The 18,046-nt window shown below is 44.3% G+C and overlaps 2 protein-coding genes across 3 annotated transcripts; both read right to left on the bottom strand.

The window, feature by feature from the left end:
• Nucleotides 1-3,415: 3,415 nt before the first annotated feature.
• Nucleotides 3,416-6,418, bottom strand: RPL22L1 (ribosomal protein L22 like 1). The gene is made up of 4 exons (XM_064721494.1): nucleotides 6,287-6,418; nucleotides 5,944-6,036; nucleotides 5,442-5,563; nucleotides 3,416-3,668 (listed from the first exon to the last, which is right to left on the bottom strand). Exons 1-4 carry the CDS (start codon nucleotides 6,293-6,295, stop codon nucleotides 3,524-3,526), a joined length of 369 nt encoding a protein of 122 aa, XP_064577564.1. The 5' UTR covers nucleotides 6,296-6,418; the 3' UTR covers nucleotides 3,416-3,523.
• Nucleotides 6,419-6,654: 236 nt separating this feature from the next.
• EIF5A2 (eukaryotic translation initiation factor 5A2) lies at nucleotides 6,655-14,321 on the bottom strand. Of its 2 annotated transcripts, XM_064721282.1 has the most exons (6): nucleotides 14,196-14,321; nucleotides 13,774-13,972; nucleotides 12,331-12,435; nucleotides 10,702-10,833; nucleotides 10,353-10,443; nucleotides 6,655-7,302 (listed from the first exon to the last, which is right to left on the bottom strand). In XM_064721282.1, the coding sequence occupies exons 2-5, from the start codon at nucleotides 13,936-13,938 to the stop codon at nucleotides 10,384-10,386; spliced, it is 462 nt and encodes a 153-aa protein (XP_064577352.1). In that variant the 5' UTR covers nucleotides 13,939-13,972; nucleotides 14,196-14,321; the 3' UTR covers nucleotides 6,655-7,302; nucleotides 10,353-10,383. The 2 variants fall into 2 exon arrangements, with proteins under 2 accessions (XP_064577352.1, XP_064577351.1); XM_064721281.1 differs by having other exon boundaries at nucleotides 6,655-10,443.
• Nucleotides 14,322-18,046: the final 3,725 nt, after the last annotated feature.

Below are 18,046 nucleotides of genomic sequence, written 5' to 3'. Positions count from 1 at the left end.
AGCATATATTTATTATATTATTATTATTAATGTAATGTAATATAATATAATATAATATAATATAAATTATATTATTCTAAATAATATATATTTAGATATAATTATATATAAAGATATATTTATACATAATAATATAATATAATATAATATAATATAATATAATATAATATAATATAATATAATATAATATAATATAATATAATATAATATAATATAATATAATATAATATAATGTAATATAATATATATTATATTAATTATATTACATTACATTAATTACGTTATGTTATGTTATGTTATATTAATTATATTACATTATTTATTTATTGATATATAAAATATATAAATATAGTAATATATAAATTATATATACATATACATATTAATATTAATATTAATATGTATATTATATTAATATATTGATATAAAATTATATATTGTATATTAATATACATTTTATATATAATTTATATATTACTATATTGATATATATTTTATATATAAATATAGTAATATATAAATTATATATAAAATATATATTATAAAAATATATATAAATATAAAATTATATATATTATATATTAATATATATTTATTGATTATATTTATTATTATATTTATTATATTATATTATTATACTCTATTTATTTTACATATTTATAGAGAGAGAGACAATTCATCCTGCTTTGCCTTCAGGCTCCTCACCCCAGCTCAGCTGCTCCTTGCTGCCCCACAGGCTCTGCAGGTTTCTCCTGGCAGCCCCACACTGTGCCCCACTGCAGCTGGGGCCATGGGGAGGGTTTTACCCCCCAGGGGTCTCAGCATGGCTGGGGCAGGAGGAAGAACCCTGAACCAGCTGCTGGGGCAGAAGCACAGAGGCTTTACAGCTCCCAGCCTGTTGTGTCAGCAAAACCAGCCTATCTCAGGACCCTTATCTGGCAGCAGTGTAAATAATTTCTAAATGAGCTGGAAGGAGGAGGAGTGTCGAATGCAGTTTTGCTGGAAATGTTATCAGGTTGGGAACAGGGGTGGCTGAACACTCCCTTATCTGTCCTGGGGGATAACTGGGGTCTCTCCAGCCCCCCTCAGTGGCAGCACGGGTCCCAGAAGCATTTTTCTCTGCTGTATAAAACTGAAGAGTTTTAGCTATTTGCTTTCAATTCTGCTGTTTGTGCACTTTGCTGTGTTTATTTTTCAGTGCCTTCTCTCCTCTCCCTGTCCCCTGTGCCAGTGATTAAGAAGATGCTGATGCTGCTGTGGGCTTTGGCACCTGGAGGCCAGGCTCAGAGCATCCTGATGGTGTGCAGGGAACATCAGGGTGGTGATTGAGCCCCAGTGGTCACTAAAAAAATTTCTTGTTGTCCCATATTCCCATTTAAAATCCCTGCTAAACCCCCGGCCTTACAGCAAAAACCATATAGTAAGTGTGAGGATTAAATAATGCTTTAATGCTTGCTGGGATGGGGTGTTTGAACTGCCTTGGTGCTTCAAGTTATATAATGTAAAAAACAAATAAACAAAAAAAAAGTTGTTACTGATCTATTAAAGTATTTCTCTCCTAATTTCTCATTTAAATCCAGAAGGGATGGACAGCAATGGAAAATCTTTCCTGGCTGTTGGCTCCTTAGTGCTTGGCGAGTTTATTTATGGCCAGACCAAAGGGATTCAGGTACAAAATGCTGCTCAGGGCAGTTTCCAGGCTCAGAGTGGTCACAGAAACCCTCCTTGGAATCATTCCTTTAATGTCCTCCATGAGGAACTTCCCAGGATCCAGCTGCCTCCAGTTTGGGGCACATTACTGTCCCAGTTTTCCCAGCCAGCACTGCTCCAGCAGGAGTCAGGGCTCAAATAGCAGCCAAGGCAAGCCCAAAAGGGGCTTCATGCCAGCATCCTGCAAAAATGAACATCCCACAGGAATTTAGTTATTCCTGTGTCTGCAGGGCAGCAACAGAGGCAGCAAGATGGATTTACTGGGTAGATTTAGTTGCTGCAATAGGATGGGGCTGACATGAATCCTTGCCAAGCCCCACCAGGACACCTGAGGCAGCCCCAGAGCCTTCCAAGAAATAATGGATAAATAAAATAGATACCTATATAGAGTATATGTAAATATTGTGTTATACAAAATGAGGAGGTAACTTGATTCCTTCTGATCTGCTCAATAAGAAGCCTCTGCTTTGTTTTTGCCTGTAAAAACAAGAATTGTTCCTTATTTTTGTCTATATTTGGTGTAATCAGATCCCTCCACCACTGAACCTCATTTCCTGCTGCTGGGTACATACAAGCTATTATTGAGTGTTTATTTTTCCACGGGCCTCTCTGTTTCTAATTACTTGTGCTGTTATTATGTGACAATGTTGAGTCTGCACCTCCTTTAATACCTGCCACATGCTGAGTACATTGTAAACAACACATTTTCAGCTATTTCCTGCTATTATTTACCTCTTTATTTCTGATCTTACTATTTCTGGAGATTTAATGAAGCTGTTTTGTGATGGGGTTATTGGCCAGGAGGGCAAGCAGACAGAAGGCATACAGATACATTAGTAATAACTTTATTAGTGATGCTTAAAATTGGTGAAATCTTGTGGGGTTTGTTGCTCTTTTCTTAATGGAAGACAGTGAGAGTTTTGCTGCAGCAAAAGTGATAAAAGACTGGCAGTGCAGAAAAATAATATCTCTGGATGCTCACACATAAATAGCCTACGTGGTGCTGCTACTGCTGCTCTGGCAACAGCCACTCATGCTTAAAATCTGCTTCTTATTTGACAGACATCAGAATTTCACATGTGTGGGATGTCTCTCATAAACTGATTTTATTTGGAAGACAGCAGAGAAACCATTTATTGAGAAATGAAGACGGAAACTATTAAAAAGGGAAGAACATACATTTTATTTATATCAATTTATAAAATATATTTATGTAAGTATCTCAGCTGTATTAAAGCCCTGTAAGAATTATGGTGCCTGCTGAGCCCTGAGCTGGCAGGTGCTGGTCTTGGCCCATCTGCTGTGCTACCAGTGCAATTGGTGATTTGTAATTGTTGGAACCCTGGTTAATGGGAATTTTGGACTTTCTGTGCTGAGAGGCACTGACCCCCAAGAGAACAATGCATTTGACCTGAGGCCATGAAGAAAATTTGAGTGAATTTTCACTTCTTCTTGCCATTACCTTCACATAAATTCACAGGAGGAGGTACTTTTAGTCACAAGCATTTGAACCAACATGATTAAAAATTGATTTAACTGTCCTACACACGTACTGGGCAAAGGGCTCAGTTTTTTATTACTGGGACTTTCACTGGTGCCAACTGAACAGCTGATTCCTGGCAGTGCAAGGAAAACTGCAAACCAAACAATTCCCGTGCTGTTCTCTAATCAGAACTCCACAAAAAATACCAGCAAACCAACCATGCTCTGTCCAACAGGGCACAAAACCTTTATTCACCAATAAGTTAAAGCGTTCTCATAAATAGATGTTGTAGTTTTTTGTACTGTACAGTGAGGATGAAGCTGGGCTGGCTCACTCCTCGGACTCGGAGCCCTCCTCGTCCTGGCTGATCTGGAAGTAGCGCAGCTCGTACGTCTCCTTGTCGGACGCCACCACGCGCAGCCAGTCCCGCAGGTTGTTCTTCTTCAGGTACTTCTTGGTCAGGTACTTCAGGTACCTGAAAGCACCAATTTCACCTTAGAAGCTTCTCAATGGACACACCCCTGCTGCTGTCTGCACTCCACCCACAACAACGTCCTGAGCGGGCAGTACCACAGAATTATACCCAGAAATATGAAAATTTCTCATGCAGCAGGCAATAAAAGCATATTTTCACTACAGATATGCAGGAATTTATTATTCATTTGACTAAATGAATAATAAATAACTAAATAAATGAACTAATACTAGCAAAATGCCAGTAACTAGACAGCACTAGTAACTGGTTCTAAACCTTGGTCTAACAACAGATTCTGCTGCACCTGTATCAGCAAACAAAGGGGAGGATGTGTACCTCTAATGAATAAATAAATAACTAACTAAATGAATAATACTAGCAAAATGCCAGTAACTAGACAGCACTAGTAACAGATTCTGCTACACCTGTATCAGCAAATGAAGGGGAGGATCTGTACCTCTAATGAATAAATAAATAACTAAATAAATGAACTAATACTAGCAAAATGCCAGTAATTAGACAGCACCAGTAACTGTTTCTAAACCTTGGTGTAACGTAACAGATTCTGCTGCACCTGTGTCAGCAAACAAATGGGAGGATGTGTACCTCTAATGAGTAACTAACTAAATTAATAATACTAGCAAAATCCCAGTAACTAGACAGCACTGGTAACTGGTTCTAAACCTTGGTGTAACAGATGTAGCTGCACCTGTATAAGCAAACAAAGGGGAGGATGTGTACCTCTAATGAATAACTAACTAACTAACTAAATGAACTGATACTAGCAAAATGCCAGTAATTAGACAGCACTAGTAACTGGTTCTAAACCTTGGTGTAACGTAACAGATTCTGCTACATCTATATCAGCAAATGAAGGGGAGGATCTGTACCTCTAATGAATAAATAAATAACTAAATAAATGAACTAATACTAGCAAAATGCCAGTAACTAGACAGCACTAGTAACTGGTTCTAAACCTTGGTGTAACGTAACAGATTCTGCTACATCTATATCAGCAAATGAAGGGGAGGATCTGTACCTCTAATGAATAACTAACTAACTAAATAAATGAACTAATACTAGCAAAACGCCAGTAACTAGACAGCACTAGTAACCGGTTCTAAACCTTGGTCTAACAATAGATTCTGCTGCACCTGTATCAGCAAACAAAGGGGAGGATATGTACCTCCCATCAGTGCACTCAGCTCTTGTTTGTCCTAATAAACTCAACAGTTTAAGGCTTGAAGGGTTTGTTTGGAACAACCCACATCAAGCACACAATCGTTATAATACAACCAATTAAATAATCAAACAGACACCCACTATATTAATTCAGTGTTATTTTAAAGGTCCATCTTCCACTGATATACTGCCAAGGACCTATATAAAGTATCTCTATTAATATGCTTAGAGTCAACATTAATTAGCAATCAAGCCTTGACTTTTAAAAAGCGACTTTTAAATATCTGATATAATAAATCTGTTTCAATTACACGTTTCACTAATATTTACAAGTGCTATGAAGGTTAGAGTTAACACCTCTCCAAGTATCAGAAGTGCACTAATTGGAATTCACTTTGCAGACAAGAGATGAATATTAATGTGTGTTTATGGGACATGGATTAGTGATGGACTTAGCAGTGTCAGGTTTATGGCAGGACTTGCTGATTTTAAGGCATATTACTCTGGTTCCAAGCTATATTACTTTGGTTTTACATCCAACATCCCACAGTTCAAACCCCACAAACACAACAGAATGAAACCCATGCCAACCTTTTAGAAAACTGCTTCTCTGAGGTCACTGTGATCTTGTTCTTCAGACGTTCAATGTGAACAATGTTGCCCAAGTTTCCAGTTTTCCCATTGACCTTAACCTTCTCCTTTAGGAATTGCTCCTGTTTCAACATTAAAGAGACAGAACACTAGGGAATGGCACCCTAGGTATGAACTAGGGAAGGGACCCTAGTCAGGAAGCAACATTAAAAACCACCATTTACTTAGGTCCTGACAGAAATATTTACTACGCAAAAATATTTTACAGCACGTAATTATAAGAAAAATCCCCCCATGCTCAACCAGAAATTAATTTCAAACAGTTCTTTAATGGACAGCTATGAAGCATGTTATGAAACCTTTTTATTTTTAATGACAGTATTTTAAAGAACAGTTGATGATTTAACTCATTTAGAATGCAGCTTTTCAACTGTAACTCAGTTGCTGCACTGAGGCTTTTATTAAACTATGAGTCATTAGTATGAGCGAAACCACGACTTACAAAATTGCCGGAATCAAAGATTCCATCTTCCACAGGATGGGTCAGGTCAAGGCAAAACTTCCAGGTTGACTTTTTGGATTTTCGGTCCTTTTGCTGGAACATTAAAGAATTCCTCACCATTAACAAAATTCCCGACCCAAAGGTGGGACACACATGGCGGCGGGAGCGCCACCTCCCGGCCAGCGCGGCTCACTGCAGCCGGCCCGGCGCAGCCCGACCCGGCCGCCTCCCACACGAAACCCTCCCGGGAAAGCACCGCTGGCACCGGGCAGCCTCCGGCTCCTCAGCCGCCCCACGGCTCCCCCGGGCGGCCCCGCCGCCGCCGCCTCCCTCCCGCTCTCACCGGCGCCATTGCACTCCCACCGCGCCGCTCCTGCAGAAAGGAAGTGCACTGGGCCACGCCGCGCTTTTATACCCTCGGCGGTGACGTCACCGCGCCGACTGCCGCGCGGGGCACGCCGGGAGGCGCCGGCGCTCCCGGGAAGATGGCGGCCCGGGGAAGGGAATGCCGTGTGGCATTAAATCTCGTGTGGAATTTATTCCCGTGTGGAATTTCCTCGTGTAACTCCCGCGGGACGGGACGCGGCCCCACGCCTTCCTCTTCCTCCCACACGAACCGCAACCGCCCTGCCCGCGCCCCTGGAAGTGGCCGCGAAACCCCCCTCCCCTTGGCAGCCCCACCGCGCTCCCGTGACTATAACGAGCACCATGTCCCCACAGCACTGACACCTTTATTATTTCTGGAGCAAAACACACACACACGTACAAATCTTTCCCCTGATCGGTTCCATGGTGTTGAGAACAGTAACAGAGCTTCCCGAACAGACACCGGAGCTGCCGCATCTCGCGGTTGCAGGGCCGGGTTTGCCCCGGGAGCAGCAGCAGCAGCCAGGTTCGCTTACAACACACAGCACAGGACAAAGGGGTCTGCGATACAGCAAAGCACAGCAAACATTTCCTTGGAGTTCAACAAACCAAGTCACTCTCGGATGCCAAATACTGCAGGGCCACGGTGCAGGTGCTGGAGAGCCTCCGGCCACCTCGAGGCGAGCTGTGATCGCTCCAGAGCCACACCTTCAGTGACATTCCCGTGGATACTCGAAATATCCTCAACAAGGTCTCTTTATAGCCTGAAGTTTAGTTCTACTGTAACAAACTACGTTCTAATTACTCAACCGAAGAAAAAAAAAATAATAGTGGGATTTATTGAATTTTGAATTCTGTGAGACTGACCTGCAGTAACCATAAGAGTTAGAACTGTCAACAAACTTGACTTCTTTACAGATTATGTAAAATTATCTGTATTGTGAAACTACAGACCGTGCACCGTTTTCTGGGTACACTTCAGATTAGAAAAACCTGCAAGAGAAACAATGAACTTCAGCTTAAAAAAAAACAGCCCTGAGAACATGGCTCAACCAGCAAGAGCCCAGTTGAAAAACCACCATTATAAGCAAAAATTAGAAGGATCTACTGAATTCTCAAAGTATTATTTGCCAACATTTGAGGCAGGAAACACTGCAGTCTTTCCAATTGTGTGAAGTAGTAAGAGAAACTCAATGAACAGGAGCCATAAAAAACCACATTATTTGGAGTGGAAATACCTCTCACCACCTCCCTGTGTTCACAGGCTTTACTCAAAGCAATTGCCATCAGCTATAAGAAGTTTATGGTTTTGACACAATTTAAGTGTTAAGACAGTAATACAGAACAAATACACTGGTAAGATCTGTTTTAAAGTAAAGCTATGAAGGAGAACTTCCCTAAGCACTTGGTTATGATATTAAAAATACACATCTCTATGGACTACTGATCACAAAGTTTGTTGCAACGATTCTGACAGGAACTGAAGCGTCTTACTTTGGAAAAAAAAATGCTTCAAATACATGTTTTAATTTAGAAGCAACTTTTAACCTTACTGAAACTTGGAGATTATGCTTTAAGACATGCTTATGTACCTATGGGAAACTTCATGCATGATGCTCTGCACTTCCATGGTGTCTGAAGTGCTTCACAAAGACAACTAAGTATATAAGAACAAACCTATAATGAAGTACTTAATCATTTAAATCTTGCAGAACTGAAGGTTGCAATAGAAGGACATCTGGAAGTCCCCAGGAGGGCTCTTCCAGCAAGCTGGAGGTCATGAAACCTCTCTTCAGATTGCTGTAGTACCTGAAAACTCCAGTCAGGCCAGGACTGCACTCACAGGAGCAGGGCTTAAAGCAGCCCTGGTCCCAGAGAGCTCAGTCCCAGTAACTGCTCAGATTGTGGCCCAGTGACATCAAGAACCTGTCTTCCAACAAGGTTTTAGAGGACAGACAGGAACCTGAAAATAGCACTACCAGAGCAAGGACAAATTCAAGTCTTGTAGTTTTCAAGCATGTTGGAAGTATTTGTAATGTGGTGATAGAACTTGCATTAGTTGGACATAGCAACCTGTGACCTCCCATGTGACACCACACAGCTCAGTTTGCTGCCAGCATCATCAGCAATGCTTACAGTCACCTCCAGAGCCATCAAAGCCTGACTTCCAGGTACCAGCTTGATGGAGAGGCAGACAGGAGCACAGTGTAGACAGGCCTGAACTACTCCTCCTCCACTTCAGAACTATTCCAGAAGCATTTCAATCTAGAGCTTCTTTCAAAAGCAGCTTTGCCATTTCAGTCAAGGTGCTATTTATAAAGCTCACCTGCAACATGTTTGGTGCTAGGTGAGAGCGTGTGGCAGGTCCTACCTCTGCCAGGTGTCCCAGAGCTGTGCTTTATTACCAGAGTGTATTTATTGCTGTCTTTACCTTCACTGGCACTGCTCTCCCTGGTGTGGGAAGCCTGTGGACAATGCATGCTTCTGCCACCTGCTTTACACCTCCAAGGTTTGCTAAGCCCTGCCCCAGGGTGGCCAAGGGCAGCTCAGGACAGTTGCCACGAGCCCTTTGGGGACTAGAGAGTACAAACTATGAAGCTGAAAATGTTTGAAGCAGTTAAGAGCAGCATGGAGTCCAACTCTGGCTGCCAGTAGTGTGAGTTGTGCGTGCTGTCCGGGGCAGCTTCTGTGTCATCCTCCATCAGCCACTGAGCATTAAGGCAAGTTCAGGAAACAATTTATCAGCTGTGAAGAGAGGTCTGAGCCAGGGACTAAGGATGTTTCCCCACTCATGAAGAGTCACCAAGTTTTAGAATCCAAGCTGAACACCTTAGAGAGGAGCAGGCTAATTATTCTTCCATAACTATTGCTGTGAAGCCTTTTAAGCTACTAAATAGTCAGAGGCATGCATGCATGTTGCTATGACTCAGAACTCCCCAGGACAGGAGCCAGCTTCCCTAACTAGGTAGCAAGTTATTTACTCTTCTAGTGAAGCCATGGTTGTTCGGTATCGTCTGTCAAGTTTATGTTTTGAAAATACAATAGTTTTATTTTTTTAAAAAAAGAATCACATGCATTTAGTTTAGGCTCAATGCTACAGTTTGTCCCACTTTCTCAAAAACGTGTGGTCCCTGTGCTACAAAAATATGGTCTGAACCTGAAGGTTAAAACCTAAAGCTGGAAGCACTGCAACAGATTCCCATGGATTTTGTCACCCTTTTATAGTTTAAGATAAATATAATAAAGGAAAGCAATTGAACTGCATTTTTCTATTTTATTTTTCAAGTCTGACAAAGGCCTCGAGTGAAAGTCTATAGCTTTAACATCCATTCTCACCTTTGTGTCCCCTTGACCTATCTATGTCTTATCCACTCAATATTCCAAAGGCCTGCCTAAACCACAGGTAGGCTTTTTTTTTAAACCATTTTATCGTTACAATAAGCCAACAAGTTGGCAAAGAAGAAAACAGAGGTAATACAGTTTAGTTGCACATGGCCACTGGGGCTTGGTCAAGCCAGCTGGCATTTCTGATCACTTGAGTTTCTTGGTCTAAAAGTTGTGATTGGCACCTACAGTTCTGCAAGAGTCCCAATCCACAAAGTACTTAAGCTTTAAAAAAAGGAAAAAAAAAAAAGCTACTTTTATTGTCAGTTCTACCTAAAGATGTCAAGAAAAATACTATTTGTGCTCTAGGTCACTTTATAATCCTAGATACCTACCAGCTTATCTAAAAGCCCCTGAATACTGTATTTTGTCTGTTCATACAGACAAACACTGTTTTGCTCAAGCAAATAAAAATATATCCACTAGTAACACCTGATTGGTTTCTTAGATCCATAGCTGAAACCCACAGGAATGTTAAAATAGTTACAATTAAGGAATTAAAATCTCAGTGATTCTGAAAACTGCCAGTTAGCCTGCAACACTAATCCAGAATCCAGCACTGCTTTTTAACAATTCAAAAAGGAAATGAGGTTGCTTGTGAAGGCCAGAGCTTTGGTGACAATAAGGACCAAATTTATAGATCTGTGGTTTGTCCAGACCTGAGCAGGTGCCCGAGCCTGGCGATCTTCTTTACTTGCAAGGCTTTATGGCTACAGCACATTCTTCATTCATTGCACTTATGACAGATATCTGCAAGAGAAGACACACAGGTGAGCTCCAGCCTACAGGAAGTGCTTCTAGAAGTTACAAACTTTCACATTTTAGTATCTATCCCATCTCCTTTAAGTGCTCCAGTCCAAATGTCTTCCTATATCTCACAGGACCGATCCTTACCCCACAAGCCCACCCTTCACAAAGGGACACAAGTGGTCAATATCAGAGTAAGACTTCTTCATTGTATCAAGTGGGACTAACCATAACTGTTCTTTGTCTGCCCTCCCTACTTACCTGCACATCTTCATTGGCATTGAATTTTCCTTCTATTTCTTTGCCAAGATCCCCTTCTGGCAACTTTAGATCCTCACGAACTTCACCACTTTCTGTCAGCAGGGAGAGATACCCATCCTGAATGCCTATCAGCTGCAAAGAGAAGTTCATTTTCACAAGTTTAACACCAGCACTCACCAGCAGGTAGTAAGTAGCTTAATGTAAGCAGAAGGCAGTGAACTCTACCTGTTACAATAATTCTTTAGTACTCTGTAACAGTTAAAAACCTTATTTAAATCCGTTTTTAACAGAAGTTCAGTCGGCTGAAAGGTAGGGCAACTGTAGCAAAAGGCATTCTGCTATCAAGAACCAACAGAATTCTGCTGGTTACTTCCTAGTAGAGGAGACACTAGAAATCCCATCTGTGTGATTTAGGAAATGTCCTGCTTCCAGGTCAATGGTTCAGCTTTCTTCATCACTGAATTAGAAACAATAACTGGAATGGTATTCACTCAACTGCACTGCTTGTATAAAGCGTACAAAACACACAACAGTGTAACTACACACTTCTCTACCTGCATCTCTACAGTGAGATACTATCATATAAGCACTAATAAATTAGGGAACATCCACATGGACCCCGTTTATAATGCTGTTTTCAGCCTAACCAAAAGCTTGGGCTAAGGGGAATGACTATTTTGACAGAGCAGGTTGGGGAATTTGGAACACGTTACAGTAAATCCAAAAAATCAGAATCCCAGAACAACAGATCACCAAGATAATAGTAATAATTTCTTGGAAGGTCTGAGCCCTAAGATAGGCTGGTCACACTTTATTCCAACAGCATCAGCTGTCCTGAAGACACTAAAGAATGTTTGCTAAAACACTGAAGTTGGCCTCTGTCAAGCAATTGCAGCTTTCCAGATCATGGGGATGTGTCAGCTCCTGATCAGAACTACTCCCAGTGAAATGAGAAGATAGCAAACATTTTACAACTCAACTGAACTGTGCTTTTAAGAGCTCACCAACCATATCACAGAAGGCATTACAGAAGTTGCCCCCCTCATTTCAGTATAGAGTTCAGGAACTTCAAAACTATTTGATATCACCTAAAGCCACTTTCCCCACAAGGAGTGGAAAACTTTGGGAAGTTAAAATTCACATCAGATGCCATTTAGGACTGTTCTGGGGATTCATCTATCCCGTGTATAAGAGTGAAACTATAAGCAACAATTTATGCTTACATTCATATTTAATTATGTGAGATCTTGATTCTCCTTTAACTAATATTAACTTATAAGCAGGGAAAACCTCTCTCCATATTCTAAAGGATGCCAGTACCACAAAGAATCCAGAAGTGGCCTTATAACAATAGCTAGAAAAAGCATGGTATGAATTATGTCTGTTACCTGTCATGCTTAAAGACTGCTACTCTGACCTGAGGTTGTTTATACACTTTGGAGCTCTCTCTCCATCAGTGAGTTTCAACAGTTTTAACAAGTCAGTAAATGCTATGAGTGCAGCTATGTCATGTCTAGACAGGCAAGTCCCATTAATTCTGACAACAGCACTTTATTGAGAGGCAAATTTGGGGATGAAGAGTTTGTGTGGGATACTAAGAGTATAAACCTTGTATGACTCTTAACTCACCTGGTAATCATTCCTCTTGATATTTGGGACATCCATGTTATGAGTGGATGGGCAAATATCTTCATATTTTTTACCAGTGAAGATATCAATACCAACCAAATGGACCTATAAGAAAAGAAAAATCACTTCAGTTAACGCTGGTCCTAGAGAAGCAAGATGTTATTGCTGGTTCTACTCAGTTTCCTATGAGATCATGTGCAATCCCAGATTGTGCCTCAACCCTTTGCTTGTGGTATGAAAACATCCCTCACATCAAGAGGGGGCCTCTCACTCCCTCCCACAGCACGCTACAGAAACCCTACATGAGAGCAAGCCCAGCCACTGTTATCTTCCACTGCCTTCTGTGGATTTACAGCAGCAAGTTAAGAGTTCACAGTGGTTAAGAACATGTTTATTTCCAGATCTAGCTGTTCGAAGAAACGGGCAGTTAAGGGGAAAATAGGTGGTCATGCACAGAGATCATAGCAGCTCCCACCTCCCTTTGTGCCAGCTGCACTGCTTGCTGCAGCTAGAGCTTAGATGACCAGTTTAACCAGTTCTTTTCACGTCCTTTGACGTCCTTTCCTTCTAACAGCTGTTTCTGTATTTAAGAAATTTGGAACTGTCTATTAAAACAAGCCATAAAAAAAGAGGAAGGATAAAGGAAAAAACTAGGAAGAGCTTGGACAAACCCAAATACTCTACTCCCCTGCACATATCGCACAAGGCTGTGGAAACTTACGAATCTCTGGGCTTGTAACAGATCTGTCTTTAAACTCTGATACACACACCCTAAAGTGTGGCTGAATGAATGAATGAATGGTGATTTCAGCCCTGCTCCAAGCTCTGGACAGCTGCATGAGCCAACTGCTCGGGCAGCAGGGCTGCAGCCCCAGACAGCGGCTGAGAACGGGACACGGGCACTCCTCTCTCAGGGCTGGAATAAAGGAAGAAGCTGCGAGGCAAAGGCGGCAGAACAGGGCCAGAGCAGGCCCTCAGAGTAACGCGTGTCCGCCGAGCTTGGATTATGTAACACAGCACGGGCCCTCCTGCTCTAACACCGCAATTGTAAAAGTCTGCCGGCACGGGCAGACACAGAAGTGCTCTGGTGGGTAGCGGCAGCACAACCCAACCACGCCCTAGTGATTTCATCAGCCCCCCTTCCAGAACTTACTCTATCCCCACTACAGAAACTGACTGTGTCCCTATGAGCGTTAAAAATTTTTTTTTAAGCGTTAACGAGTTAAAGTTGGGAGAAAAAAACCAATCCCCCCGTCCTCAATCCTTCCTGCTTTACAGGACCGAAACCTCTTGAGCCAGCTCTGGAGTGATGAGACACCGTGCGAGAACGGCAAAGGCGGGACACGGAGCCAGATGAAACGCTACACCCTTGCCTGTGGGCCAGCCGGGAGCCGCAGGAGCGCACACTGCGGGCTGTGCGGCAGCCGGGCCGGCAGCGCTCACCTTGGCGTGGCCGTGCTTGCCGGTCTTGGAGGTGGACATCTCCACGATCTTGCAGGGGCGCCCCTTGAGCACCACGAAGCCGTTCTTGCGCAGCGCCGAGCACTGCATGGGGTAGGTGGAGGAGGCGCCGGCATCGCCCGTGGTGAAGTCGAGCTCGTCGGCCATGGCGGTGCGAGGGGGAGGGCTGGCGGCGGGGGGGCTGCGCGACAACGAGAGAGGGTCGGCTCGGAGCCCCGGCGCTCGGAGGGGGAGAGGGGGACGGACACGGACCCAACCACGCACCGCGGCGAGCGCGGCCCGGGCTCCCCCGCCCCGCACACGTGCGCGGCGGGCGGGACCCGCCACGTGCCGCGGGCCCCCGGCCTCCCGCCCCCGGGCCTGCTTCGCCCCCCCTCCCTTCCCGTCCCCGCGGCCCCTGTTACCTTGTGAGGAGGATCGGGGGGTGCCGGGGGTCGCGGCGGTGCCGGGGGAGCGGGGCGGGAGCGGCGGGCGCGGCGCACTCGCGCCCGACACCACTGCGGCTGCCGGCGGGAAGGGGCGGCGCGGGCAGCGCGCGCACGGTCCGGCCCCGCCCCTCCACTTCCGCCGCCGCTGATTGGCCCGCGGCCATACCGCGGGGGGGGCGGGCGTAGCCTTCCAGCCCCTCCCCCGAACCGCGTGCCGGCGGCGCTTCCCGTGCCCGCCCACTCACGCGCGCTGGCCACGCCCCCTCCGGCGCGGGGCGGGCGGGCTCAGGGCTCTGCGGAAGCGCCGCTCGGCGGCCGCCAGGGGGCGCCTCCCCACAGCCCTCAGGCGCCGCCGCCATCTTGGGCCGCTGAGGCGGCTGCGGGTGCCGGAGAGCCGCTTGGGTGCGGCGGAGGGAGTTCGACCAACACTGGGGGAAATGTGTGTGCCCAGAGTGTCCCCAAAATGTCCCCAAAGCCGTGTGAGCCGTGTGTGACTGTGCACGCAAAACTCCTTTGTCTGCCTCGTATGCCCGCACTCAGAGTAATCAGAAATGAGTGTTTTGAGACCATTACAATCAGCTTAAAGGGATGGAGATGGCTGAGATCCTTACCGAGAGCCTCTGTTTGATATTCTATTTTGTTTGATATTCAGATATTCTATCTGAATTATTAGTACTGGAGTACTGTAGCCACCCCTATGTGGCAGTCTCCACCATATGAAACAAATGGATCTGTTGGAGCAAATCCATCGGAGGACCATGAAAATGATCCTCTGTAAAGAAAGTCAGAATTGGGCTTGTTCAGCCTGGAAAAGAGAAGGTTCCAGGGAGATGTTGTTGCAGTATTTCCATATATTAAGGAGGATTATATGTAAGATAGAGACTCTTTATCAGGGCTTATAGTGACAGGACAGGAGCCAATGGTTTCAAACTGAAAAGAGGGAAGGTTTGGAAAAACCGTGTTCAGAAAAACTGTGGCTGTCCCACCCTTGGAAGTGTTCCAGGCCAGAGTGGATGGGGTTTAAAGCAATCTGATCTAGTGAAAGATGTCTGTACCCGTGGTAGGAGTTTGGAATAGATGATCTTTAAAGAGATTTTCCAATCTAAAATATTCTAAACTATGACACAGCCCTCATCCTGTCCAACAACCATTCCCTGCGCTGCCTCAGGAGAGAATTGTGGTCATGGAAGTTTGGTCCTGAGGCCAAAGGACTGTTTTTACTAGATCTTCTAATCAGATGTCATCATAGTTTGAGCTGTTTGAACAAATTCACCAGGAGCTTTCCTGTGAGCTGCTGGTGGATGAGCCCTGGCTCTGTAGGGTTTTCTGCAGGTCACCTACAAACACAACAAAAACAGGAAAATGCAGGGATTCCATGGCAGCACCTGCCTCAGCCATCACCACCACAGGCTGCTGTGTGCTGTCCTATGTTTTTTGCCCTGAGACCCTTTGTCATCTGTGCTCTAATGGGGTAGCTACACAAGTCACTTTTAACATCACATTTTTGAATGGTTCACCATGAGATGTTTTATTTCATCTGTGTTAATTTTTGTGATTTGTTTGCCTGTGGCCCCGCTCTTGCTTACACACTCCAAACTGTAGAGCCAAGGAGTTAAGTGTGGCTCTCATTTACATGGGGCCACTTCATGAGACCCCAGCATCATCTCTGTCCTTAACTTGGGCTTTCCCTGGGTGCTGCCTCACCCAGCCTGCTCTGCAGATGATACCCTTTCTCCTGCCCGTTTTACTCCTGTCTCAGTTGATAAGCAGAATCTGGGGCATCCTGTTAAGTGTTTTAACATGTGTTTGTTTACCTGCAAGTGTGTGACCAGTTGCACATGCTCTAGGGCTTTTTATCTTTTAAAAAAACACTTTGTGAGAAAACGACCAACTGTTCTGAACCCAAACTGCAGCAGCCTGGAGCTAAACACTACTCATGACTTTTTTTTCCTCAAGTATCAGTTAATAAATTTGGCTGATTTTCCACAATTAACAGATTCATTTTGAATTACTTGAGAGATCTTCTGGGCTAAATCAAGTCTTTTTATTGAAGTGTGCTGTAGATGATATTAATTTTTTCAGACCCAAAACAAATATTCCAAGACAGCTTTTATTTGAGATTCAATAAAAAACATTGGAAATCCAATCCATCACTTATTGCCTGCAGGCATCGTTCCTTTGTCTAGATCGACATTAATTTTCTAAAGTGCAGTTCTTGATAGTATTAATGTGATTATCCCACTTTTCTATACAAGAACAGCAATTTGATTCAAAGCATATTTGTAAATGAAATACCATGGCATTTCACATTTAAAGGTGTTTTCTTTCCAGTGTTGCACAGCTGGATCACACACCTTTTCTCTCAAGTAGGCTCAGAATGTTATCAAGTTTTTCTTCTCTTATTTGTGTCTTTAAGAAGTGAAGAGGGTCTAAAAAAATTCAGGAAGATTTAAACTGAGTGAGTTGTGTCTGTTCTCAGTTATGTCCTGGAGAAGTGTCTGATGCCCTGAGGCACCTCATCAAAGCCCAGCCTTGAGAAAATGCATGTCAGCCAGTGCTGGGTTAACATCCCACCTTGTTTCCAGAAACATCCCACCTGTTTCCAGGCAGCCCATGGAAGGCAGGAGGAGGTGTTTACACCTCTGGGCAGTGGGGTCAGGTCACACGATTAGAAATACCAGGTCATGAGCAGAGTGGTGTAAACAGCCCTGTTCCAACGTGAGCAGTGTCCCTGTTTCAGCTGCTGAGCTGACTTTCCTGGGATCCCACCGTGTCCTGGCTGTTGGGGTGAGGGTTCACGCTGGCTTGTGGGCACAGCCTTGAGCAGGAGGACGTGAGAGAAGCTGTGAGTCAGTGATTCCCCACCACAGGGCAGTGCCCCGCTCAGCAGGCCCTCAGAGCTCCCGGGTACAGTGTGCCTGTGTTGCAGGAATGGGGTCAGGGACCCTCTGTAGTGCCCTTGCCGTAGGCACCCGCTCTGCTCCGGGCACTGCTTTAGTCCTGGCGTTCACTGTCTGCTTCCTGCCGAGCCCATGTAGGAATACCCAGGGAATCACCCTGGGCACACCCAAGCGGTGACAGCACGGTGACACTGTGAGCTAGCAGGAACCCCTGTAATTGTAACTTCCCCACAGGGAAGAAGGAAAGCACAAAGTAACTCCAGCTGTTCCCTCCTCCTGGGGCTGCAACAGTGCTGCAGCAGCGATATTCCACCCGGACCTGCAGGAGCCTGAAGTTTTCCAGAGTCACAGAGCTGCTCTCTCCCCTGAACAGAGTGCAGGGAGGCAGAACACTACCCAAGCAGGCAGTGCAGTACACTACAGAACGCAGGACACTACCCAAGCCTCGGGTCTGCAGTTGTATCTACAGCCTGTAAAATTTAAGGACTGCTGATCTGCAGCCAGGATTTATTGCCCCGGTGCTGGGGAGGAGATTCCTTCCCTTTCAGCACAGCTACTCAGGTTGTGCCTCTGGGTGAAATTTGCCACTGTTGCTTCAGGATTTAGTGAAATACTTGAGCACACTCATTTATCTTAAATTTTATCTGATGCTTACATATTCTGCTGGATCCAGACCTGATATCCTACCTTGAAATTCCTCAGCTCCCATAGATTTCTGGTGAAAGATAAGGACATTGAACACCTCAGAAAATTCATCATACCTCAAAGACTTTGTCCCTGCATAGTAGTACTTGGGTTAGCTTCATCATTACCAGCTGTTTGACTCCAGAGATAGAGGGTAGGGCTTCTCAGTGATGAAAAACAAGTTGAAGTGAGGCAGAAAAACCTGTGATAAATTAGTGTGGAGAGCGTTAATGGGGCCAAATG

This window comes from Zonotrichia leucophrys, chromosome 9 (genome assembly GCF_028769735.1).
Source record: "Zonotrichia leucophrys gambelii isolate GWCS_2022_RI chromosome 9, RI_Zleu_2.0, whole genome shotgun sequence".
Taxonomy (NCBI): domain Eukaryota; kingdom Metazoa; phylum Chordata; class Aves; order Passeriformes; family Passerellidae; genus Zonotrichia; species Zonotrichia leucophrys.
The sequence above is the reverse complement of the archived record's forward strand: the minus strand, read 5'-3'. Positions and strand labels throughout refer to the sequence as shown.